General features: G+C 34.6%; 3 protein-coding genes across 4 annotated transcripts in view; 2 read left to right on the plus strand and 1 right to left on the minus strand.

Annotated features, from left to right (window-relative positions):
- The window catches only part of LOC108989141 (putative germin-like protein 2-1), a 46,165-nt gene extending 27,428 nt beyond the window's left edge, over positions 1 to 18,737 (plus strand). Inside the window, exon 3 of the mRNA XM_035686251.1 lies at positions 18,424 to 18,737. Coding sequence (XP_035542144.1) covers positions 18,424 to 18,737 — 314 coding nt within the window. The remainder of the gene's footprint in view (positions 1 to 18,423) is intronic.
- LOC109008990 (protein DMR6-LIKE OXYGENASE 2-like) lies at positions 1,904 to 3,368 on the plus strand. The gene is made up of 3 exons (XM_018989312.2): positions 1,904 to 2,463; positions 2,555 to 2,882; positions 3,012 to 3,368. The coding sequence occupies exons 1-3, from the start codon at positions 1,997 to 1,999 to the stop codon at positions 3,273 to 3,275; spliced, it is 1,059 nt and encodes a 352-aa protein (XP_018844857.1). The 5' UTR covers positions 1,904 to 1,996; the 3' UTR covers positions 3,276 to 3,368.
- LOC108989142 (germin-like protein subfamily 1 member 13) lies at positions 12,024 to 12,975 on the minus strand. 2 transcript variants are annotated; one of them, XM_035686423.1, is made up of 3 exons: positions 12,840 to 12,963; positions 12,408 to 12,637; positions 12,024 to 12,290 (listed from the first exon to the last, which is right to left on the minus strand). In XM_035686423.1, exons 1-3 carry the CDS (start codon positions 12,961 to 12,963, stop codon positions 12,096 to 12,098), a joined length of 549 nt encoding a protein of 182 aa, XP_035542316.1. In that variant the 3' UTR covers positions 12,024 to 12,095. The 2 variants fall into 2 exon arrangements, with proteins under 2 accessions (XP_035542316.1, XP_018818200.1); XM_018962655.2 differs by having other exon boundaries at positions 12,024 to 12,637; positions 12,840 to 12,975.
- Positions 18,738 to 22,217: the final 3,480 nt, after the last annotated feature.

Consider the following 22,217-nt stretch of genomic DNA (forward strand, 5'->3'; position numbering starts at 1 on the left):
CTAAATTATTCATATAATCCAACCAGCCAATGAGATTTGCAAGGCTTAAATCATTGTTTTAAAGTGGTGATAACGCCAAGTTAACAATAATTATATTGGTAACTTAAGCAATAACATTGAGATTTTATCCTTCATAATCAATACATAATCTCATAATCAAGATATTGATTGACAAACGGTCCTCCGGACAATAAAATTGAGATTTTCTCCACTAATGTATATGCCATACTTTTACACACCCAACACACCACTAATGTACTATATATGCCAAAAAACTATTGATATTTTAGTTATTTTTTAGTTATAATGGATCACACTATAAGTGACCTAGTTAACACACCGACTTATATGTAACAAAATTCAAAAAGTGAATAAATCTAAAACTCATATGAAAAATAAATTATTTTTTAATGATAGACTTCACTATTTTTAAACGGAAATATGCTAGACTTGTGCGCTCTAAATTTGTATCTAGCAATATGATTCTTTTACATGTTGTAGCTATGTTAATTAAAACTGCAGCTTTAATTGCATTAAATTAACCATATGTGTAGCTCTCTTGCCATACCTGTGTTCCTCGTTAGTACTCTAGATCTAGGGGTGTCAATATGTGACACGACCCATTAACCCAACACGAACACGACACGATAAAAACGGGTTAAGGTTTACCCTTAACGGGTTCGGGTCAAAACGGGTTGACCTGTTAAGATATGATAGCTTAACGAGTTGATAACGGGTCAACCCGTTATGACCCGTTAAGAAAGTTAAAATTACAATTATACACTTATACCTAAAAAATAAAATTGTTGGGATTTTAATTTCGATATTTTTATTGTTTAGATTGTAATTTTGGACTTGTAGTTAATTTTATATTTTTTATAGATATTGTGATTTTAACATTTATATAAAATTATGCTAAACTTAACTAGATTAAATAGGTTAATTTTGGGTTTGTTTCAATCCATTTACATAAATAGGCCAAAACGGGTTGACACGACACGACCCGTTATGTTATTGGGTCGTGTTAGGGTTTGAGATTTTGACACGATAAGCTTAACGGGTCGGGTTAAGGTTGACCTATATAGTATAATATACATGTCTTGACACGACACGAATATGACCCGTTAACACGATTTTACACCCCTATCTAGATCTCTTTGTTTTATTCATTATTTGACCGAATAAATAGCTGTTAAGTCATATTTATTAGCTAGGCTCTCTTTTATAAAGAAAAATCAAGGTAAAAAAAATTTCAAAAGATTATGTGATACATTTGAATTATTTTCGTGGGTATGTTTTCGTAGGAAGCATAGGCAAAAGTTAAGAACAAGAAGGAAGAAATTGGTTAAATATTTGGATTTGGTTTATATTTGGGCACAAATTCTAAAATCCTTATTTGGGTTGAATGAAACTCAATAGTGTGAAAGTTTTCGAGTATATTTTTTTTAAACAGTGATGAAAAAATTCGCACTCAAGCAAATCTGGATGTGTGGGGTAGGAGAATGGGATTTTTTAGATTCAGATTTTTGTATATAAAAGTAAAATAATTAAATGAGGGATCTTGGCTGGTTGTGCGGTGGGGGGCCATTTGAAAATGCTAGACGCTTTGCGCAGGAGATGGATTACAACTATGAGAATTACAGATGGATTACAGCGAAAAAATAAACATGCAAAATTCATGGCTGTTTAATTTCTTGCATAATAGTACTCTCTCTATTTTACTGCTGTTTTTTTTTTTATTATTATTATTTAATAATTAAAAAATATTTTTTTAATAATATTTTGATTTTTATATTTTTTTCTTACCCTCAACTGTTACAATTGTCAGGATACCAAGACACAGGCAGGTTCAACGAATGTAAAATCCGAAAGTACAAAAAGCAAAGTAAACTGCGGAAGTTGTCACATTATCCTGTAATGTTATTAGTAAGCCTATCATATCCTTTTTCTACATTTTCTCCCCCTCTTCTTCGAATCTCAGCTGCCAGTACCAGCCATGGGAGAGGTAGACCCTGCGTTCGTCCAAGCCATCGAGCACAGGCCCAGGCTCGAACCCATCGAGGTGGCTGACGATATCCCAGTCATCGATCTATCCACCGTCCTCAACCCTCCTGATCACAACACCACCCAGCAAATCATCACTCGCATCGGCGCCGCATGCGAGACATGGGGATTCTTTCAAGTCGTAAACCACGGAGTCCCAGCAGATCCGCGTAGAAAAGTTGCTGCCGTGGCTAAGCAGTTCTTCGACGGGTCGTCCGAGGAGAAGAGGAAGGTGAAGCGGGACGAGGTGAATCCCATGGGGTACTATGAAAGTGAGCACACTAAAAACGTGAGGGACTGGAAAGAGGTGTTTGATTTTTTGGTTCACGATCCGTCACAGATTCCGGCCTCCCATGAACCTGATGACAAGGAACTGAAGATTTTGACCAATCAGTGGCCCCATTTTCCGACCGACTTCCGGTAATTTTTAGTGTTATTTGTACTGATCAAACTCTTGCCTTAGAACTGAATTTGTATTAATTAATGGCGAGATCAAACTTGATTTTTCTAGGGAAGCATGTGAGGATTATGCACGTGAAGTGGAGAAACTGGCGTACAAGTTGTTGGAACTTATTTCCATGAGTTTAGGCTTATCTGCCAATCGCCTGAATGGTTATTTCAAAGACCAGACCACCTTTCTCCGGCTCAATCACTATCCTCCGTGCCCTTTCCCCCACCTGGCTCTTGGTGTCGGCCATCACAAGGATGCTGGTGGCTTGACTGTCCTTGCCCAAGATGATGTTGGCGGATTGGAAGTGAGGCGAAAATCAGACAGGGAGTGGATTCCTGTTAAGCCTACCACGGATGCCTATATCATTAATGTTGGTGATATTATTCAGGTACCATTTCTGAACATTTTGCACAATATTGTCAGCACTTAAAACTGTGTATATCTCTCTCGGCATTGGACAATCTAATTAATTCAATCAGGGAATTAGAAAGATTATCAATCGGGTATGTTTATACAGGTTTGGAGCAATGAGAAGTATGAGAGTGTGGAGCACAGGGTGGTGGTGAATTCTACTAAGGAAAGGTTTTCTATTCCATTCTTCTTCAACCCGGCCAACTACACCATGGTGAAACCTCTGGAGGAGCTGGTAAATGAGAAGAACCCTGCAAAATACAGGGAATACAACTGGGGAAAGTTTATGGCCACGAGAAGCCGCAGTGATTTCAAGAAGCGGGATGTAGAAAACATCCAAATTTATCATTTTAGAGTATCGGATAATTGAAGTAGTGCGGTAGTTGTGTGGAATATTATATACATCTACTAGCAAAGAAGAAACAGCTAAGCAGTACTAGATCCTGAATTTCGTTCTAATTCATACTGTAAGATCTTCAAGTGCATGCATTTGGATTACTAGCATGCAGTAATAATATTGGAACAAGTGGATCCTGTCCAGTAACTCGTGGATCCCTTATGCCTGACTTTAGACAAATCTCAGGAAAACAGAGAAGTTGGCCAACCCATGCACTATGAACGCATTGTTCGAGAAGATTACCTATTTCTTTAGTGGCTGCTCTCAAAAGGCGTGAAATATACAAGTAAGATCCATGTTCATATTTAGCTGGAGTACTTGTGGGCCAAATTAAATTGTGTCCTACCGCAAAAGCGGTTAATTTCAACCGAGAGAGAGAAACCTTTGTGATATACCATTTTCAGATAAGTGATCTTGGTATCTAGATCCGTATTGTTAGGAAATGTAAATTTCTTATTCTTTTTATAATATTTCAATAGGTATAGGCTATAAGAAATAATATTTACAGTTATAGAGTGTGTAAGTACTGCATAATTTTTTTAAAAAATTAAATAAATACGGGATCCATATAAAAAACTAATCTTTTAATAATAGACTCACTATTTTTTAAAAGTATTATCTGGTATTTACGCACTCCACGATTATATTTAACATTATCCATAAATTATATGGCTTGGGTTTTGTAAGTCTCACTTACTCATTTTAAAAAAAAATGAATAATATAAAACTTATAGAAAAATTTTATATTTTTTAAATCATAGACTACATTCTTTGAAAAAAAAAAAAATAGGTGAAACTTAATACTTAAAACTTTCTAAATCATTTCCCAATAACGATTTGTTTGAACTCTTGCATGTTACAGGAGTCATTCCTAAGATACCATGCTGTTCAAATATTTTTTTTTTTTTAAAAAAAGGGCTAATTAAACTAAATTTGAAGTCTACCTAAAAGCTAAATAAATAAATAAAGGAAAAAGAAAGGATGGTTCAGTCGCCGCCCTAAGCTAACTACATACATAATCCCGTGAGCACTTCAACCTGTTTGTCACAGCAACAATGCTGTTGGGACCATTACCTCTGTTTAGTGATGAAGACTTTTCTATGGAGCTGATGCTTTCCACTGGAAAATACGGGTCGGTTAATCGGGTTAACATCATGTCCGAAAAGGATTTGGTTGGGAAGAGGGATTTTCAATGGTGGATGATCGAGAGAAATCCACCCAACTGTGTGGTGGAGATCACAGGATCCGATCACATGGTCATGATGTCCCCTAAACAGCTTTGGGCTCGTCTCCAAGAAATAGCTGAAAAATATTCCTAAATCGCTTTTTGATGTATGGGACTGTTTACCGTTAACAAATTACCGTCAAAAGATGTATAGTTAACGTTTATTATTTGAAACTTTTTCCTCTAAATCTATTAATTGTCTGATAATTCTCTAATCATTTGAGAAACAATACTAATTCAATAGATTACAATGTTAAAAAAAAAAACGTGTTTTTATATTTTCATGCTTATTTCTTTTCTTTTCTTTTTTAAATATTATTGATCATCTTTTCAATTATCCCGTATCAAACAATGGTGAAAAAATGATGAATATCGTCTTTGTTACCTGTCACCACTAAGCTACCAACATATGTACCAGTCCTGAGTTATCCATAAAAACAAAGAACACAAAGTAGGGGTGTCAAATCGTGTTAACGGGTCATGTTCGAGTCCTGTCAAGACATGTATATTATACTATATAGGTCAACCCTAACCCGACCCGTTAAGTCTATCGTGTCAAAATCTCAAACCCTAACACGACTCAATAACATAACGGGTCGTGTCGTGTCAACCCGTTTTGACCTATTTATGTAAATGGATTGAAACAAACCCAAAATTAACCTCTTTAATCTAGTTAAGTTTAGCATAATTTTATATAAATGTTAAAATCATAATATCTATAAAAAAAATATAAAACTAACTACAAGTCCAAAATTACAATCTAAACAATAAAAATATCGAAATTAAAATCCCAACAATTTTATTTTTTAGGTATAAGGATATAATTGTAATTTTAACTTTCTTAACGGGTCATAACGAATTATAACGGGTCATAACGGGTTGACCTGTTATCAACCCGTTAAGCTATCGTGTCTTAACGGGTCAACCTGTTTTGACCCGAACCCATTAAAGGTAAACCCTAACCCGCTTTTATCGTGTCGTGTTCGTGTTGGGTTAATGGGTCGTATCACATATTGACACCCCTAACACAAAGTGCTTGATAAAATATCTTAACTAACGTGGGAGCATAGAGAGTCTATTATACCTTTACATAATTTGTATTACACCAATACATAAGTTATTGTACCGTTGGAGACAGAAGCTTAATAAGGTAACTTTTGGAAAATGGAAAACAAATACAATTAACTAGCCATTGCATGAGTCAAGGTGATTGGGAGAATCTTTAGTTGATCATGCTTTGGAGGTAGTTGTTGTGAGAGCTGTTGTGAGGTGTGGGTCTTCATTTGGTAAGTTTCCTTCTGTGTTATTATGCTCCCACAAACTGTGCCAAGATACAAGGTCAAGTTTGGTGCGAAGATCCAAAAGTGCAGGTTCTCCAAGCAGCTTGGTAAAAATATCAGTAAGTTTGAGAGAGGCTGAGACATGTCAAGTATGAAGGAGGCCAAGAGCAACACGTTCACAAACGTAGTGATAATCAATCTCGATGTGTTTGCTCCAGGCATGAAAGATAGGATTAACTGTCATATAAAGTGTACTAATATCATCACAAAGTAAGAGCAGAGTGGAGGTGAGGTGAATGCCCAGATCACGAAGTAAGAATGATATCTAAGTTATCTCAACAGTAGTATGGGTCATTACTCTGTACTCAGCTTCAGAGCTTGATTGAGAAACTGTATGTTGCTTTTTTACGGACCAGGATATGCAATTGCTACCGAGAAAGACATAGCAGCCGGTGGTGGAATGTTTGGTGGGGGGGCAACCTGCCCAATCTGCATCTGAAAATGCATAAAGATCAAGTGTAGAATGGGAACTAAAATGAAGACCAAGATTCACAGTACCTTTTAAATACCGAATGATGCGCTTGACCATTTTATAATGGGCTTCAATAGGGGAATGCATAAGTTTAGAAACAAAATTAACACTGTAAGAGAGGTCAGGACAAGTAAGAGTAAGGTATTGGAGTGCATCCACAATAATGCGATAGTGAGCAGGATCAGAGAAAGGTATCTCTAAGGTAAGTCCTTTGGTTTACAGTCAGGTATTTTATCTCGTTCTAAAATATCAATAGCATATTTGGTTTGAGACAAGGTAAGTCCATCAGTGGCTGGGGTGATCTGAATACCAAGAAAATAGTGTAGGGGGCCAAGTCTTTCATGGCAAACTGACTATGAAGAGTGAAAATAAATTCAAGAAGATAAGCAAAGGAGGAACTGGTGAATAAAATATCATCAACATACAATAGTAACATAAGAGTACCACAAGAGGAATAACAAATAAATAAGGAAGAATCAGCAATGCTACAAATAAAGCCATAAGTTAATAATAATAAAAACTGCTAAAGTTTTCAAACCATGCATGGGGAGCCTGTTTGAGATCATAAAAAGCTTTATTTAACTTGCAATTATAAGAAGAGTGAGTTGGGTGAATAAAACTTGGAGGTTGTTCCATGAAAACAGATTTGTGGAGTTCACCATGAAGAAAAGCATTATTGACGTCTAATTGACGAATACTCCAGTGGTTGATCGAAGTGAGTGTGTTGACAATCCAGATTGTACTTGGTTTGATGACGGGAGAGAAGGTCTCATGATAGTTGATGCCATCTTCTTGATGAAAATCTTTAGCAACTAAACGAGCTTTCAGCCAATCCAGGGTGCCATTAGCTTTGAGTTTGGTTTTGAAAACTCATTTACAACCAATGATAAACATGGTAGAATCATAAGGGACAAGAGTCCAAGTGTTATTCACACGTAATGCCTGTAATTCATCATGCATTTCTTGTAACCAACTAGGATGTTTGAGAGCAAAGCGGATTGATTTACGGGAATGGAAGTGAGGTCATGCAAGTGAGCATATTTGGGGTTAGGATTACAAATACCAGATTTAGAGCAGGTAACAATGGTGTTATCAGATGCCATTGAAGAAATGGTGGAAAGGTCAATAGGTGGAATAGGTGCAGTAGTGGGCAGATCAGAGATAAGTAAATGAGAGGATGGTAGACTATTGACGCTAGTGGAGGATGTACAAGGTGCAAGGGAAGGTGCGGGAGTGGATGGGTGTGAGAGTGGAATGGGAATATCCTCAGCTACGGTGGAGGCAGATGGTACGGGTACGGTGGAGTTAGATAAACGTGTAGTAGGGGTAATCCACATATCAAAAGAAGAGAGAATGGGCTCAGTGAGGGAAGGTAGGTTAAGGTTCCTAGGCTGTTTAAAAAGGAATGTAGACTCATCAAAGACAACAGGCCATGAGATGAAGGTACAGCCAAATGGAGGGTGATAACATTTATACCCTTGATGGTTATCGCTATAACATATAAAAACACACGACAAGGTTTTGGGGTTAAATTTATTTTATTTGGTATCCCATGTGTAGGGGAAGCATTTTACTCCGAAGATATGTAGGGAACTGTAGTCAGGATAGGATTCGTAAAGTATGGAAAATGGTGACTGTAACACAATGGTGGAGGAGGGAAGGCGATTAATAAGAAAAGTGGCAGTGACGAAGGCTTCAACTTAGAAGCGTTTCTGATGGGAATCAAAGTGGGCATAGTCTTAAAGATCTTTTACAAATTCCAGATAGGTCAATCACAAGATCGAGAGCCAAGAAGATCAATGAGGCGATACAATCCACTTGGGACGAGTCTAGTAAGAGCTCAACTTGTTTAATTCATTTAAAAGACTTATATTATTAGTTTAGAATAATTAGATTTATTATGAAAATGACTTAAGGGGGGTACCAATTCAATGGCAAGTTGGGAAAATTAATATTTCTTATGAACTAGAATTTTTGGGAAGGCTTTATATTTTTGCCGATGGCTTATTTGGAAAGTTACTTTTTAGGAACTATGGTTTCAAGATGTTAATGTAGCGTTACTGTAGCCGCATCACTTTTCATCCAGGGGCATTTTGGGTAAAAGGGGTTTTATTTTAGCTAGGGTTTTAATTGGGTTTTAGTTTAACTACTCTTTGTAGCCTCATTTTAAGAAATTTATGAAATTTGATGAATTTATTCATTGTGAGTTGAGTTTTACTCATATTGTTCTTAATTGAACTTTTGAATTTATCAAAGGTAAATCACAATCTTTGTGACGTTTCTCCTTTGTAATCTGGGTTCTTGAGACAGGTTATTCAACGGGTCTAGATTTTAAAATAATCTAAGTTCTTGAAACGAGTTCTCATCGGGTCTAAATTCTCCATCCATTAACTTGATTTTAGCTTTTTTGAGGAGTTTTCAAATTGATTGTGGGTTCAAGGGATTCCATTCCCGCGGGTTCATATCATTTGATATTCAGAGAAAGGTTTCCAATCAAGTCTGATTCTATCTTTTAATTTCTTGAATTTTTAAATTTAATTCTTGGACTTCATTGTTCTAGGGTTGCAAAAAAAAATAGAAACAAAAGTAGGCTGCCGAAATTCTTAGGGTTTTGGATTTGGCTAAAATTTGCATCACCTAGGGTTTGTTGCATCTCTAAATTTATCAATTGCTTAGAGTGTCGTTCCATCGATTCTATTCTACTTCATTGTCAATTTTTGTGTGCTTGAATTCAATTACTTGATTTTCACAATTGAATATTGCTATTTGTGATTGAATTAAAGAAAAGAAAAAAAATTCAAAGGTTGTTACATAATTACAATAAAGAGAAAGAAAGTATTTGTTGATTGAGCATATTCACGTGTGTTAGACCCACCATTGGGTTGGTCAAAATGCACGTTTTTTCCTCCAACCCCAAAGTTGGTCCTAGTTGACTAATTAGAGGGTTGAAACCCACGTCCCTTCAAGGAGAAGGACTAAGGCTGAGAATGGTGGTTGTTGCGGTGATCATTGGTGTTCGAGGCACCACTTCTCAATCCATAGAAAGCAAACGAACTAGTGGAATCATGAAGTGAGAATCGGATTTTATACCCTTGGAGCAGAGGGAGGAGTTCGGCGTAAGAGGGCAAGGGTAGTTTTAGCATCACCATCGTGAAGGGCACGTATTTGGCTCCAAGGCTATTCAACAATGAGAAGACCTTCATGTTGTCCTGCACAGGTCATATCATTGAAGCAAGGATGTCACACAATTCTTTGAAGGTATGGAGGTGATCGACAAGCGGTGTCATATTGTTAGGGACCTCGGTCTAGTCCCTAAACACTATATTGTCATTGCCTTGGTTCTCATTGGGATGACAAAAGTGACTAGCCCTCTTGCTTGGCCTTGAACAAAATGTGGCAATGATAGGTCCCTAAGTTAATGGAGGTTTGATGTTTAGTGATGAAATATTGTATGATGGTGATGAAAAGGGTGATCTAAGTGATGAACTCAAGCACTTGAGTAGTGAGGCACGGCTAGAATGGTGACTCTTATAGTTGGCGCCACTTGAGATGAGGTCAGAGTTTGGATGATGAGTGAGGCTAGGGTTTTGTAGGGTTGCCATGATTTAGGGTTGCTGTGACTTGGGGGTTTGGATATGGCTTGGACGGATTGGGAATGAAGAAGGAAAGATTCCTAAGTGGTAGGAATCTTTTTAGGAAAGATGGGAATTTCGGTTTTGGCAATTATGGTAAGTCTTGGTTGACTTGAGATATTGTAAGGATGGAGAGATTTAAGGGATTGAGATGGGTAGGAAAGCCCTTAAATCAATAGATATGGATATGGAAGGGAATTAGGATTCTTAAACTTTAAGAATCCTTATATAGTAAGTAGGGTTTTCGGCTAGGGTAATTGGAGTATGGAAGAAGGGTAATTAAGGGTATAGCCGAATATAATAAATATGGAAAGCAATTTGGTAGGCGTATGGAAGTGTTTGGGAGGTGGGAATTATGCAAGAAAGTGTATGAACGCAATGAAAAATTTATGAACACTCAAGAACTTTGAATGATCACAAAGATAAACAAATCAGCTTCGATTCAGGAATTGCACAAAATTAAAAAGAAACTTCATATATTAGATAAAATGAATCACGCATATTCACGAATTGTAAGGTGTGATTCTCTCTTTAGGGATTCACAAATTGCGCCCAAAAGAGCCTAAGTGCATATGTACCGAAAATATGGTCTCAAGAACAACAGTCATCCTCTAGGGAAATTGTCAAAAATTGTAAATGAAATGACTAAGGGTCGTATTTATAGAGATTACAAAGTGAAAACTCCCAAAAGTTCCCTTGAAAAATATTTAAATAAAATAAATAAAAGCAATAAAATAGTCTTGCAAAGGCCATGGTGGCCCGTGGCATGCAATGGCCCATGAATGGGCTAGTGTGGTTCTTGGCCCACGGCTGGGCTAGTCTGACTCATGGTTGTTCGGACACTTGCACAACCAGCAATCAAATCGTTATGAATGTGTGTTGTAAAAAAATTATGTGGCACTTGCACAACTCATGCATGTATCTAGCATTACTAATTCATTTGTTCTTCCTAGGAATATGTGAAGTAACCACGCATTATATTGTAGCATATGCATTCCCATTTGACAAGGATTTTGTACTGTTTCAGCAGTTGCTCAAAGTTTTGGTCAATACTATACCTAAAAAGATCATGAAAATTATATGCTGAATTTAAAGGAATAGTGATTGTGATACTCTGTACATTGGTTGAAAAGACTGAAAAGATGTTCAATGCATTGAATTCATCGTATTTTAGTCAAAAGAATTAAAACAGTAGCATTTTGTGTCGATTAAAAGTAACCCTTTAGAGATGGGGCTTGGGACTCGGGAGTACGAAGTTATCCATACGTAAACATGATAGTATGTAGCTAGATCCTGAGGCCTTTGACTAATCAACATATTTTCAAACTCTAATTTAAACGTTTTGATAGAGCCAGAAAATCACTCAGAAGGACTGCAAGCAAAGTTGAAGAAGCGATGGCTAAAAAAAAAACCTCTACAAATAAAACAACCCAAAATGCATCTGGCCGGGTTTCTCGTGGAGTACTACTCTTGGTCCGACTACTCCGGCCTCCAGAAACACGTACGCCCAAGTAATTTAACAGAGAGGGTGATGACAATGTTAATTATTGTGCACATATATTGGGATATCTGGTCTCTAGGACCATGGGCGTGTAACTGTTCAACCCATTCTTTATTAGTCTTTGAGCTTACAATAATTATTCTCACTACAAGGGGAATCACATTTCCCGGCGATTCATTTTCGCTAGAAAAATCAATAAAATCGCCACATATCACCTTTTCCAGCGATTTATAAATCGCTGGAGGTTCGTCGGTATTAAAGCTCCAGTTTTGATCTACTCCAACGGTATTCGAACATATTTTTTCTTTGTAATTCATTGAGAAGAATATTGCTATATAAGAAGTAAGCATATGGACTCGATGTCTAGAAAGCAAAATACTCTATAATTTTCATATATATATATATATGTGTGTGTGTGCGCGCGCTGCTACCCAAAAAGAACAAAAAAAACAGAGAGAGAGAGAGAGAGAGAGAGGATAGTGCATAAATTAAATACCATCTTATTTCATTGAAATTTTAATTTTATGACGTTACAATAAAACATAGGAAATCTTCATTTATTCGAACCATGCATGCAATGGATCCTTATGGTTGTTACAAACATTTCTCTAACTGTTGTTCAACTAGAACTGCTTCTGAAGGTACTCGACCAATTTCTTGTCCACCTGGAAGGCCTTGGTGAGAACATCGGGATTGATTTTTGGGTCAGATCCGAAGACTGCATTTGCAATGGTGATGACCCCTGCATTCTGGCTGTTAAAACCAGCAAGGGCAACCGCTTTGGTCTTTCCCACATTCAACTGAAAGTGAATGAGACCGAGTGAGAATACAAAGACATCTCCTGGGTATAGTATTTTGGTGAAGAGGCGGTTACCTGCATCTCCGTCGGACGTGACAAACCCAGCATACAGAGTACCCTCTAAGACTATGAAAATCTCAGAGCCGCGTGGGTGGGTGTGGGGAGGATTCAGACCATATGGAGCATAGTCAACGCGAGACAAGGACACGCCTAGGGTGTTGAGTCCTGCTAGATTGTCCACATTCACAGCAGTGGAGTTCGACCCGAGAAGATTTGAAGTGTCACTAGGAATGTTTAGTCCCGAAAAGAAGAAGTCATTGGCTGAGGCAAGCTTTGGATCCTTGCAGAACTTTCCATTCACAAATACTGGAACAAGAAAAGTAGTGTATCATCATCACAAATTGGACGTCCAGACACTTCCCATAACAATGGGAAATAACATAAACATGCGATGCAGAAATCGAAAGTATAGTTACATTAATCTATGGATTCATAACATGAGATAAACAATTCATGCAGATGCTTGAAATGATTTCTACTACAGAATGTAATGATAATGTTTACGTACAAGCAGATGCGGGATCCTTGACCGCAACACAAAAGTCTTGCAGAGGACTAGGGTCATAGGCAGAGGCAAGAGAGCAAGCCAAAGCCAACAAGGCCATAATGACGATCAGGTACTTAGATTTCATGATGATCTGCATGTTTGAGGAAGTCTCTGGCACTAGCTTTTAGGTTGTGTATTCTTAATTGCTTGGGTGAGAGGTGAGATATGTTGCATGGAAACAGGTCTATTTATAGATCACCGAGGGGGAGTCTGCAGTACTGAACTGGTCTGTATATGCCCATGGTTTTTTTATTGGCACAGATAAGAGTATTTTTATTGGTTTGGTTAAAATTGAAGGATAATTAAAAATTTAAAATAATTTAAATTTTTACTATAATGATTAGTCAAATATTAAAATATTAATTTCTCACTCAAACTACTTGTAAATGTTTATGTAGTTGCTGATTTTTTATTGACATTAAAATGGATATGTTGCTAGATATTTAATTAGTGAATAAAAAATTTAGATAGAATTTTAGATAAGTTTAATCTCAATTTTTTGTTATTAGCATTAAATAAATTTTGAAAATATGATTTTTTTAATATTAATTTAATTAGAATATAATTATTATTAATATTAAATTAGTAGAATTATAAAATGTGATACAAATAAATTAAATAAAAAAATTATTAATTTAATAATATTTTATTATTATATAGAGAATGAATGACTAATCTAATGTGAAGATTGAATTTAAATAAAATGTCAAATATAAAAAAATATGATATTAGCTAAATTTTAAAGATGTAATTAGTCAAATCAAAGAGAATATTGTTATAAGATTAACGAGACTTGGCAAGTCTATTTTATTAATTAACATTTATAAGTTATAACTAATGCTGGCAGATATTGAAAACGCAACCAAATCGACCAATTAAATCAGTTGATGGAATGGTTAATTCATTTGATTTAATGTTGATTTGGGCCAATCCCAAATAAACACTAATTACTTATTCATGGATATTTAGGATAGATGTTTGAAATTGAAAATATGGCTGATCAGGAAATGACAGTCTATATGTAACTTGACCGTCGTCATGTCTTTTTTTGGGGCATAAATAATTTCTTTAATGATTTTTAGCATTCTAGGAAAATTTTAATTAATTAATGTACTTCAAAATCTAGAAATATTAACGTCACACATGGTATCCTCCAAATCCAAATTATTTGATATTCTTATCTCATAGAGCTGATATTTGTGTGTGTATATATTATATATAATATATATATATATATATATATAAGTACTGCTACACTCATCGTTCTCAGTTATCGCTGGAAGCTACTATTAGTTATAGGATTTTATTTTATTTTTTCATTTATTCATATATATATATATATTTTAATACTTTTAAATATTTTTTAAAAAAATAAAAATATTATAATATTATTAAAAATTATTTTCTTAATTATTAAATAAAAAAATTAAAAAAAAACAAAACAGTAAAAATGAACCGTAAAATAGAGAGGGAAGAATAGTATTATCTATATATATTATGCTTGCTATATAGACAAAGTACTGTCTGTTGGTCTGTACTGAATATTTTTTTCATGTAGTTTGAATTAACGTACGATTTCCCAGAACCAGCAATTAATTAACTACGTTTGTGCCAAAGGCATTTGGTATAGTCTTGCTCGGGATACCTGCTCTTCACTTGCTAGCTCTTCCGATCCAGAAAATGAATACATTACCAACTACTAATTAAGAAAACAATACAGAAATGTAAATAATTAAGAGAACATTAAAGGCACGGTGCATGGATTCAAAATGACGTACGCTAGTTGCAAAAGTCCATTAACATTAATATAGTAATTATAATCTATATATATTTATGTTTTTCTAGAAGTGCATGCCATGACCTTGTACGTCGATCTTCCCTTTACCTATATGCAACCTCAAAGATTCAAAATAGGTTGTTAGGGTCGAAATTAACTATTGTCAAAAAACATGCAATGAGTTTAGAAATTTTGGGCGTTTAGATTTTTTAGGATTTGTACGTTACGAGTTTAAAGAAATAAGAGATCAGAGACGTACTGATTTAGGAAGCCTCCCATTTCTTCTCTTTCTTTTTTTCTCAATACATGTGATTATGTATATGATATAGCAACTATCTCTATAGCAACTGTTTATCGGATAGAAAACGTTGCGTCTTAATATTATAAAGTTAAAAGTCGCTCCCATGAGATGTTTTCAAAATGAGTATTGCTACAAAACAGTCATTATAACTGTGCACATATTGCACACACTACGTGGCTGCTTCTGCTCCTTTAGTTTTTTTCTTTTTTTCTTTTTATTTTGCACCAGACCTTCTCATTTCTCTCTTCCTCTCTCTCTCATCAGATCTCTCTCATACTGTCTCTCTCTCTCATCTCAATCTCTCTCATCTCGATCTCTCTCTCATCTCTATTTTATCAATGGTTACTCGTGTGATACGTAATGTGTGCAACTCAGATGCAGCAAAACAGTGACTGCTACCAAGACTTTTTCTTTCAAAATAGATAGGGAAACTAGAACAAAATACATGATCCAATGGCAGATCGAACTTGGGATTTGGGTAGCTCTAACTGCGGCGCCCCCCTAAAAGGAAATTCCAACCCCCGCCACAGATTTCTTAAATCAGTTCATACCCAACCTTTACCTGCTTGATTGGGAGACCTCAACCATCTAGACTAGTTTACAAAACGTCACGACATGACACTTGGCATATATGGAAGCTGTTTATACGTATAACGTTACTTCTACAAAGCCGTAAAATCCCATGAAATATAAATAATGAATTAGTATCATCCAAGGCAGGCATCAACAGAGCAGCTTATAGATGAATGCGATTTATTCATCTATAAGCTGCAACCAAAACTTAAATGGAGGCCCATTACAACGTCACCCTAGCCAAAATTTATTGGCCCATAAGTTATTCTTTGGGCTGCGTTAATCAATATTAAGCTGTAGATAAACACCTAATATCACCATCCCAAAATGGTTACAGTTGGGCCAATTCACACAGCTTCTAATCAAAGTTGTGAAGTTCGAAGAGATGGGCTTTAGCTTTCTTGTAAAGCTCAATTGTATAATATTAATGTACTGTAATATATGACGACATTATTGTAAAGGCCATTTGTTTATTAGTGAACTACGCTATTTCATTCCCATTAAATATTATATAATATCTCATGAAGTGGTCGACTTTGCTTGCATTTTCAATAACATATATAAGTGCCTGCCCACAATAGTACTGCATGATATAGATATATCTGTGTGTGTGTGTGTGTGGGGTTAAAGAATGGTACACATACACATTAAAAGAAGATCTTTAAGCGATCAAATCGCTCGATTAAGAGCATTTGCGTGTGAACTTGCATGCATCTTGCGCACGTACGCATGCTGATGCAGTTATAGTTGAAGGGGTCGCATTTGGTTCTCATTTTCAGTATGTATATATGCGAGCAGTAGTGGTTAAAGAATGGTTCACATCACCCATTAAAACAATATCTAATAACCGCTAATTATGACTTAATTTATACGTACCAAGTCTTGCCTTATCCGTGTAAGGAATAACATTAGACCAGTTCAGCACTGATTCCCCGAACCTCGATATATATATATATATATATATATATATAGACATGTATTTCCATGCAACATTTCCCATCCCTCTCCCACGAAAAAAAAAATACATACACAGATCGAATAGTACTACTACTAATTGCTAAAGCTAAAGATCATATATGGTCCAACGTTTTGAATACTGTTTCGGCAACCGTTTCAATTAAGGCACTGAAATGAAATATTTCGGTACCGGTACCGTTTCGAGATAGTCTATATATAATAAATTAGTTATATATGTATAAATTATATTTCAAAATAACATCAACGTAAATTTTAAAAAGTTTTATTTTTTTTATAAATAATGCAAGTCTAAAAAAGTAAAAATACATATTTATATAAAGGGAAAAGCTCCCAGCTAGTCGGGTGGAAATTTAACTTTAATACTAGTCAATACTGATTTGCACGTAGGAGGCATACCAAACTAAAATTTATACCCACATGCACATCATTTCATTTTATTTTTCATCTGTTCCTCTTTTCTCTCTCCCTCCCTCCCCACCCCCGACGCCTGCAACACCCCTCTCTCTCTCTAAAATACGCTATTTCTCTCTCTAAAATACGTCTACCACCTTCACTTGCTTGAAGCTTCCATCTACCCAATGCCTCATTTCTACATCTAAATGTTTAGATCATTTTATGCGCGTGGGAGGGGGTTACATAAAATTATCTAAATGTAAGAGTTCATCTAAATGTTTCATAGCAGAAAATCATCACTGAGTCCATAGCAGAAGATCATCTAAATGTAAATGCTTTGGGATAAGATGAACTCTTCTTTGAAATAAAACCTACTGGTGCTTCCCTCTTAAGCTTCTCTGTCATTGTTCCAGACCAGTTTGGGGGATGGGTGCTAGTGTGCTACCACTTTTTTGCATCTTGTATTGTTTTCCTTCAACCCTTTCCTCAGCTCAGGTGATTTGCATTATCTTTCATTCGTCACTTTTTTGCGTCTTGCATTATTTTCATAGCAGAAAATCTTTCTTGTATATACATCCTTGAGAGAGAGAGGTTCCAGGCATCACGGTGGGAGAGAGAGATAAAATGAAATCACGTATTTGTGGGTGTAAATTTAAGTTTGGTACACGGCCTACGTGGCAGATTTGTATTGGTTGGTGTTAAAATTATATTCATACCCGACCAGCTAGGAGCTTTTTCCATTTATAAAACTCATGAATAATACTTTTAAGTTCTCAATCCAACTATTTAAAAAAATAATTACTCATTTTCATGATGAAAATAGAAGTAGAGATTTGATTTTCAATTCTCGAGAAAATTGGATTAAAAAAAGTTAAGAAAATAGTTTTCAGACGTGAGAAATGGACTAAAAATTATGAGAAAGTCAGAGTTTTAATATTAATTACAAAAAATATATATCGGCTGGTACAATGAAAATCGGCCGGTATTGACCGAAATGTACCGGTACGGTCGGTATTCAATCCGATACGAAACATATACATTACATATACTGGTCACTACTCAGATACGATAAATACCGATGGGTACGGTACGAAATTTAAAACCTTGATATGGCCTCAAATATGATGCAAGTTGTTGCTCCCTTAAGTGTCTTGCAACAATGCTTCTACTGGCTTTGGCATGCTGCCATCTCGCCTCTACCTCTTACCCCGACCCTTTGCAAGACTTTTGTGTTGCAATCAATACTTCCAGTACTTCTGCTAGTATATATGTAGATTAATAATTATGTTCATTTTTTCTTGTGCGCACCTTTTTGTTTTCTGCATCATAAGTTATCTACGTACGTACCAATATAATGGATCGTACTACTCCTTAATTTGTAAAAATAACGAAGCTAATTTCTTTTTGCAGTATTTGTGAATGGAAAATTTTGCTAAATCCTCCTCACATCCACCCTCGTAGCACTAAATTTCTAGTAGTTTTAGAGGGTACTTTGCACGTTGGGTTTGTCACTTCCAATGCAGACAATAATCGTCTCATTACCAAAGTTCTAAACAAGGGAGACGTCTTTGTTTTCCCGGTTGGTCTCATTTACTTCCAGTTGAATGTGGAAAATACCAATGCCATTGCTTTTGCTGGTCTCAGCAGCCAGAATCCTGGGGTACTCATCAATTCTATTTCAAACGCAGTCTTTGGATCTAATCCGCCTCTCATCAATGCCGATGTTCTCACCAAAGTCTTCCAAGTGGATAAGAATGTGATTAACTACCTTCAGCAACAGTTCTGGTGGGACAACAATGAGAGAAAGATGTGTGTAAAAGTCACCATGAATCATTAGATGTTTCGGACAAATTAAAGTTTCTTAGCTTTCCCTTGTACGTACGTTGTATCCTCATAGAAGTTTAGCTATAATATTAATAAAATGTTTGCAATTGCAAGTGCATGCTTAAATTTCGAATCCACAAACTAAGTTTGAGATCGATGTCATTTCTGACTGCTAATAATTAATACTTGCTCTTAGTTTCTTCTTAAAAAAACTAGACATTAAACGAAAAATAAAAAAGATTCACTCCTGGATTTCCAACGACGTTGCTAGTTGCAAAAAGTTCAACAGTACCTATCTCCTTCCATGCAGTGCCAATTACTTGATGCGTTGGTCCTTTCTTCTGATCTTGATCCCTGCAACTTACTGCGTACATCGATCAAAATAGGGTTAGGAGCAAATGATAATTCTATTTTAAAATAATAATAAAAAAGCATGCAAGTGTGATATATATATATATATATATATATATATATATATATAGATATATTACTTTTCTGGGTACTTACTACCTATTATATTTTCGTGAGTCAAGTACTTTAATGAGAAAAGTAATTTTGGAGCAAGAATCTTCCACTAAAATTTTTTGTTTTTGTATGAAAATTGTAGAATAATGGGACAGCTTCGGACATAAATGTTCAAAAATGTGGCATAAGCTTGAGAATGATCCATTGCTGAAGACTAAATTGAAAACATTTAGTTTAATTCGTTGGTTGAATCCCCTAATAAAATGAAACTTAATATCGATGGGGCCTCAAAGGGCAACCCTAGTGGGCTTACTGGCTATGGTGGTATTATTCAAGATCACTGTGGATAGTTTATATATGCATTCTCCATTCAATTAGGGGTTGGAACAAATGTTTTTGTAAAAAATTTTGCAGTTAAAATTGATCTTTTTTTGTGTTACCAGTTTGGTTTTTATGATGCTATTGTTGAGTCTGATGCATTGCTGATTGTTAATTGATACAAAAATAGGAAAAATCCCCTTGCAGGTATGTGAATATTTGGGAGGATATACTTGACTTAAACAAGTTTATAAGTTTTGATGTGCAACATATATACAGAGAAGGTAATAGTGTGGCAGACGAATTAGCTAATCTTGGAGTTTCAGGTATTACTTTGTCTTTCTCTTTTATTTTACAATTACCTAGAACTTTATATGGAATTTTTGTTATTGATAAATGTGGTTTACCAAATTTTAGATGGAAGTACTTTCTTTTGGACATTTGCTTTAATTCTATTATAGATATTTTGGAACAATTAATGTAAGTAGTAGTTTTTTTTCATTAGAATGTAAGGTTTTTACGAGAGCTTTGGTTTCGAGATTTATGTAACCCTCAAAACTCTTACTCCAATTTATGTAACCCTCAAAACTCCTACTCCGATTGTAAAATGTATTCCTTCGTCGTCATAAAAAATGGCTATTAATAAAATTAGAAGTATCGTCTCTCTTTATAAAAAAAATAAAGTAATTTTGATGTACGAACTGACCTACCAACCATTTATGATTATTAAAATATTGAGTTTATTTTTGTAACATCTTTTTATAACTATATCACTTGGCTATTTATTTGAGTTCACGATTCCTTGACAAATACCCCAACTTTTTTTTACCTGGCACCTTTATGCTACTCGTTAACTGCAATATTATTGGCAGTTTTTTATTTCTTTAGAAAAGGGCCGACAGTTTTTTAATAAGTTATTTTATTCTTAAGGTGTATAAAACAAATCATTTACATCACTCAAATAGATTGTTTTGATTTATAATATTTAAAATTTATTTTTTAAATCAAATTATATCATTAAGCACTTTAGTAAGTATACTCTACTCATCAACTTGAGAATATTATTTTTCTTTCCTAAGAAAAAACCTATTTATATGCCGTACTTTTACACACCTAACACACCACTAATGTACTATATATGCCAAAAAACTATTGTTATTTTAGTTATTTTTTAGTTATAATGGATCGCACTACAAGTGACCTTGTTAACACACTGACTTATATGTAACAAAATTCAAAAAGTGAATAAATCTAAAACTCATATGAAAAATAAATTATTTTTTAATGATAGACTTCACTATTTTTAAACGGAAATATGCTAGGCTTGTGCGTTCTAAATTTGTATCTAGCAATATGATTCTTTTACATGTTGTAGCTATGTTAATTAAAACTGCAGCTTTAATTGCACTAAATTAACCATATGTGTAGCTCTCTTGCATGCCATACCTGTGTTCCTCGTTAGTACTCCAGATCTCATTGTTTTATTCATTAATTGACCGAATAAATAGCTGTTAAGTCATATTTATTAGGCTCTCTATTATAAAGAAAAATCAAGGTAAAAAAATCTCAAAAGATTATGTGATACATTTGAGAGAGTTTCTAATTAAGGAAAGAAAATTGTGTTTTCTAGTAGAGCTTTAAGCTCAATTATTTGCATAGAGTTAGTTCAAGTCATTGACGAATAATTTAGTATTGTTTAGAGTACTAGTATTGGACTCATCAAATTCATCTTCAAATTTTGATGAAAAGTACATATTTTACATATATCTAAAACCTCATTATCCATAATTCCACATTGGATTCAACAAAATAATAATATAATATTATTTTTTAAATAATAGTATTTTTAGTTTTTTCTTTCATATTTTGTAATTATACTAATTATATATTAATTAATAATTTAATTTGATATTTAAATTATTTTTTTCCTCAATCTAATTATCCAACAAATACATTTTACCAACTTAATTTTTTTCCTCAACTTTGGGGCCAGTTTATGCACAAAGAAAAAAGCACATGAATTCAGTAGAAAAAAGCACAAAGAAATTCTTCATCCACGTTACATACCACGTTTAAAGAAATTCATGTTTGGGGCCACCTTTAAAGAAATGATCCGGGCTAAATCTAATTATATTAATAAAATAATGTGGATAGCCATTAACAGTAAATCTTCAAATATGAAGATAAATGAAAATGTCATGTAACTCAAAATTTGAGATTTGAATATATGGTGAATGCAATACTAAGATTTTAAACAAAAATCATCAAATTTTAGAGATTAGACCCATTTGATGAGTCAAATGTCAATGTTTTAATGAGTCGGGATTTGCATCAATTAACCACGATTCTAACTATCTAATTGAATTTCTTTAAAGAGTGTGAGATTTTATATTTTTGTTTCTTTTGTGTTATAATTTTATTTTAATTATTGTGAATTCTAACATCACATAATATTGATAAAATTCTTAACTATCATTAATTTTATAATTTTTTGATGTGATATTAAATTATTAATAAAATAAAAATAATTTGCTTTTTAGTTCTTAGATAGCATGGCGATAAAAAGACGATATATAATAATTAAGAAGACCGGCGAACTATCCTCTGGCACATAAAACCCCGTGGCAAAATTGTTAGAATCTAGATAAAAAATAATCTAAATAATAAAATCAGAGTAATTATTTCTACATTCTCTATTTAATTTCTTGCA

Source organism: Juglans regia, chromosome 16 (assembly GCF_001411555.2).
Source record: "Juglans regia cultivar Chandler chromosome 16, Walnut 2.0, whole genome shotgun sequence".
NCBI lineage: Eukaryota > Viridiplantae > Streptophyta > Magnoliopsida > Fagales > Juglandaceae > Juglans > Juglans regia.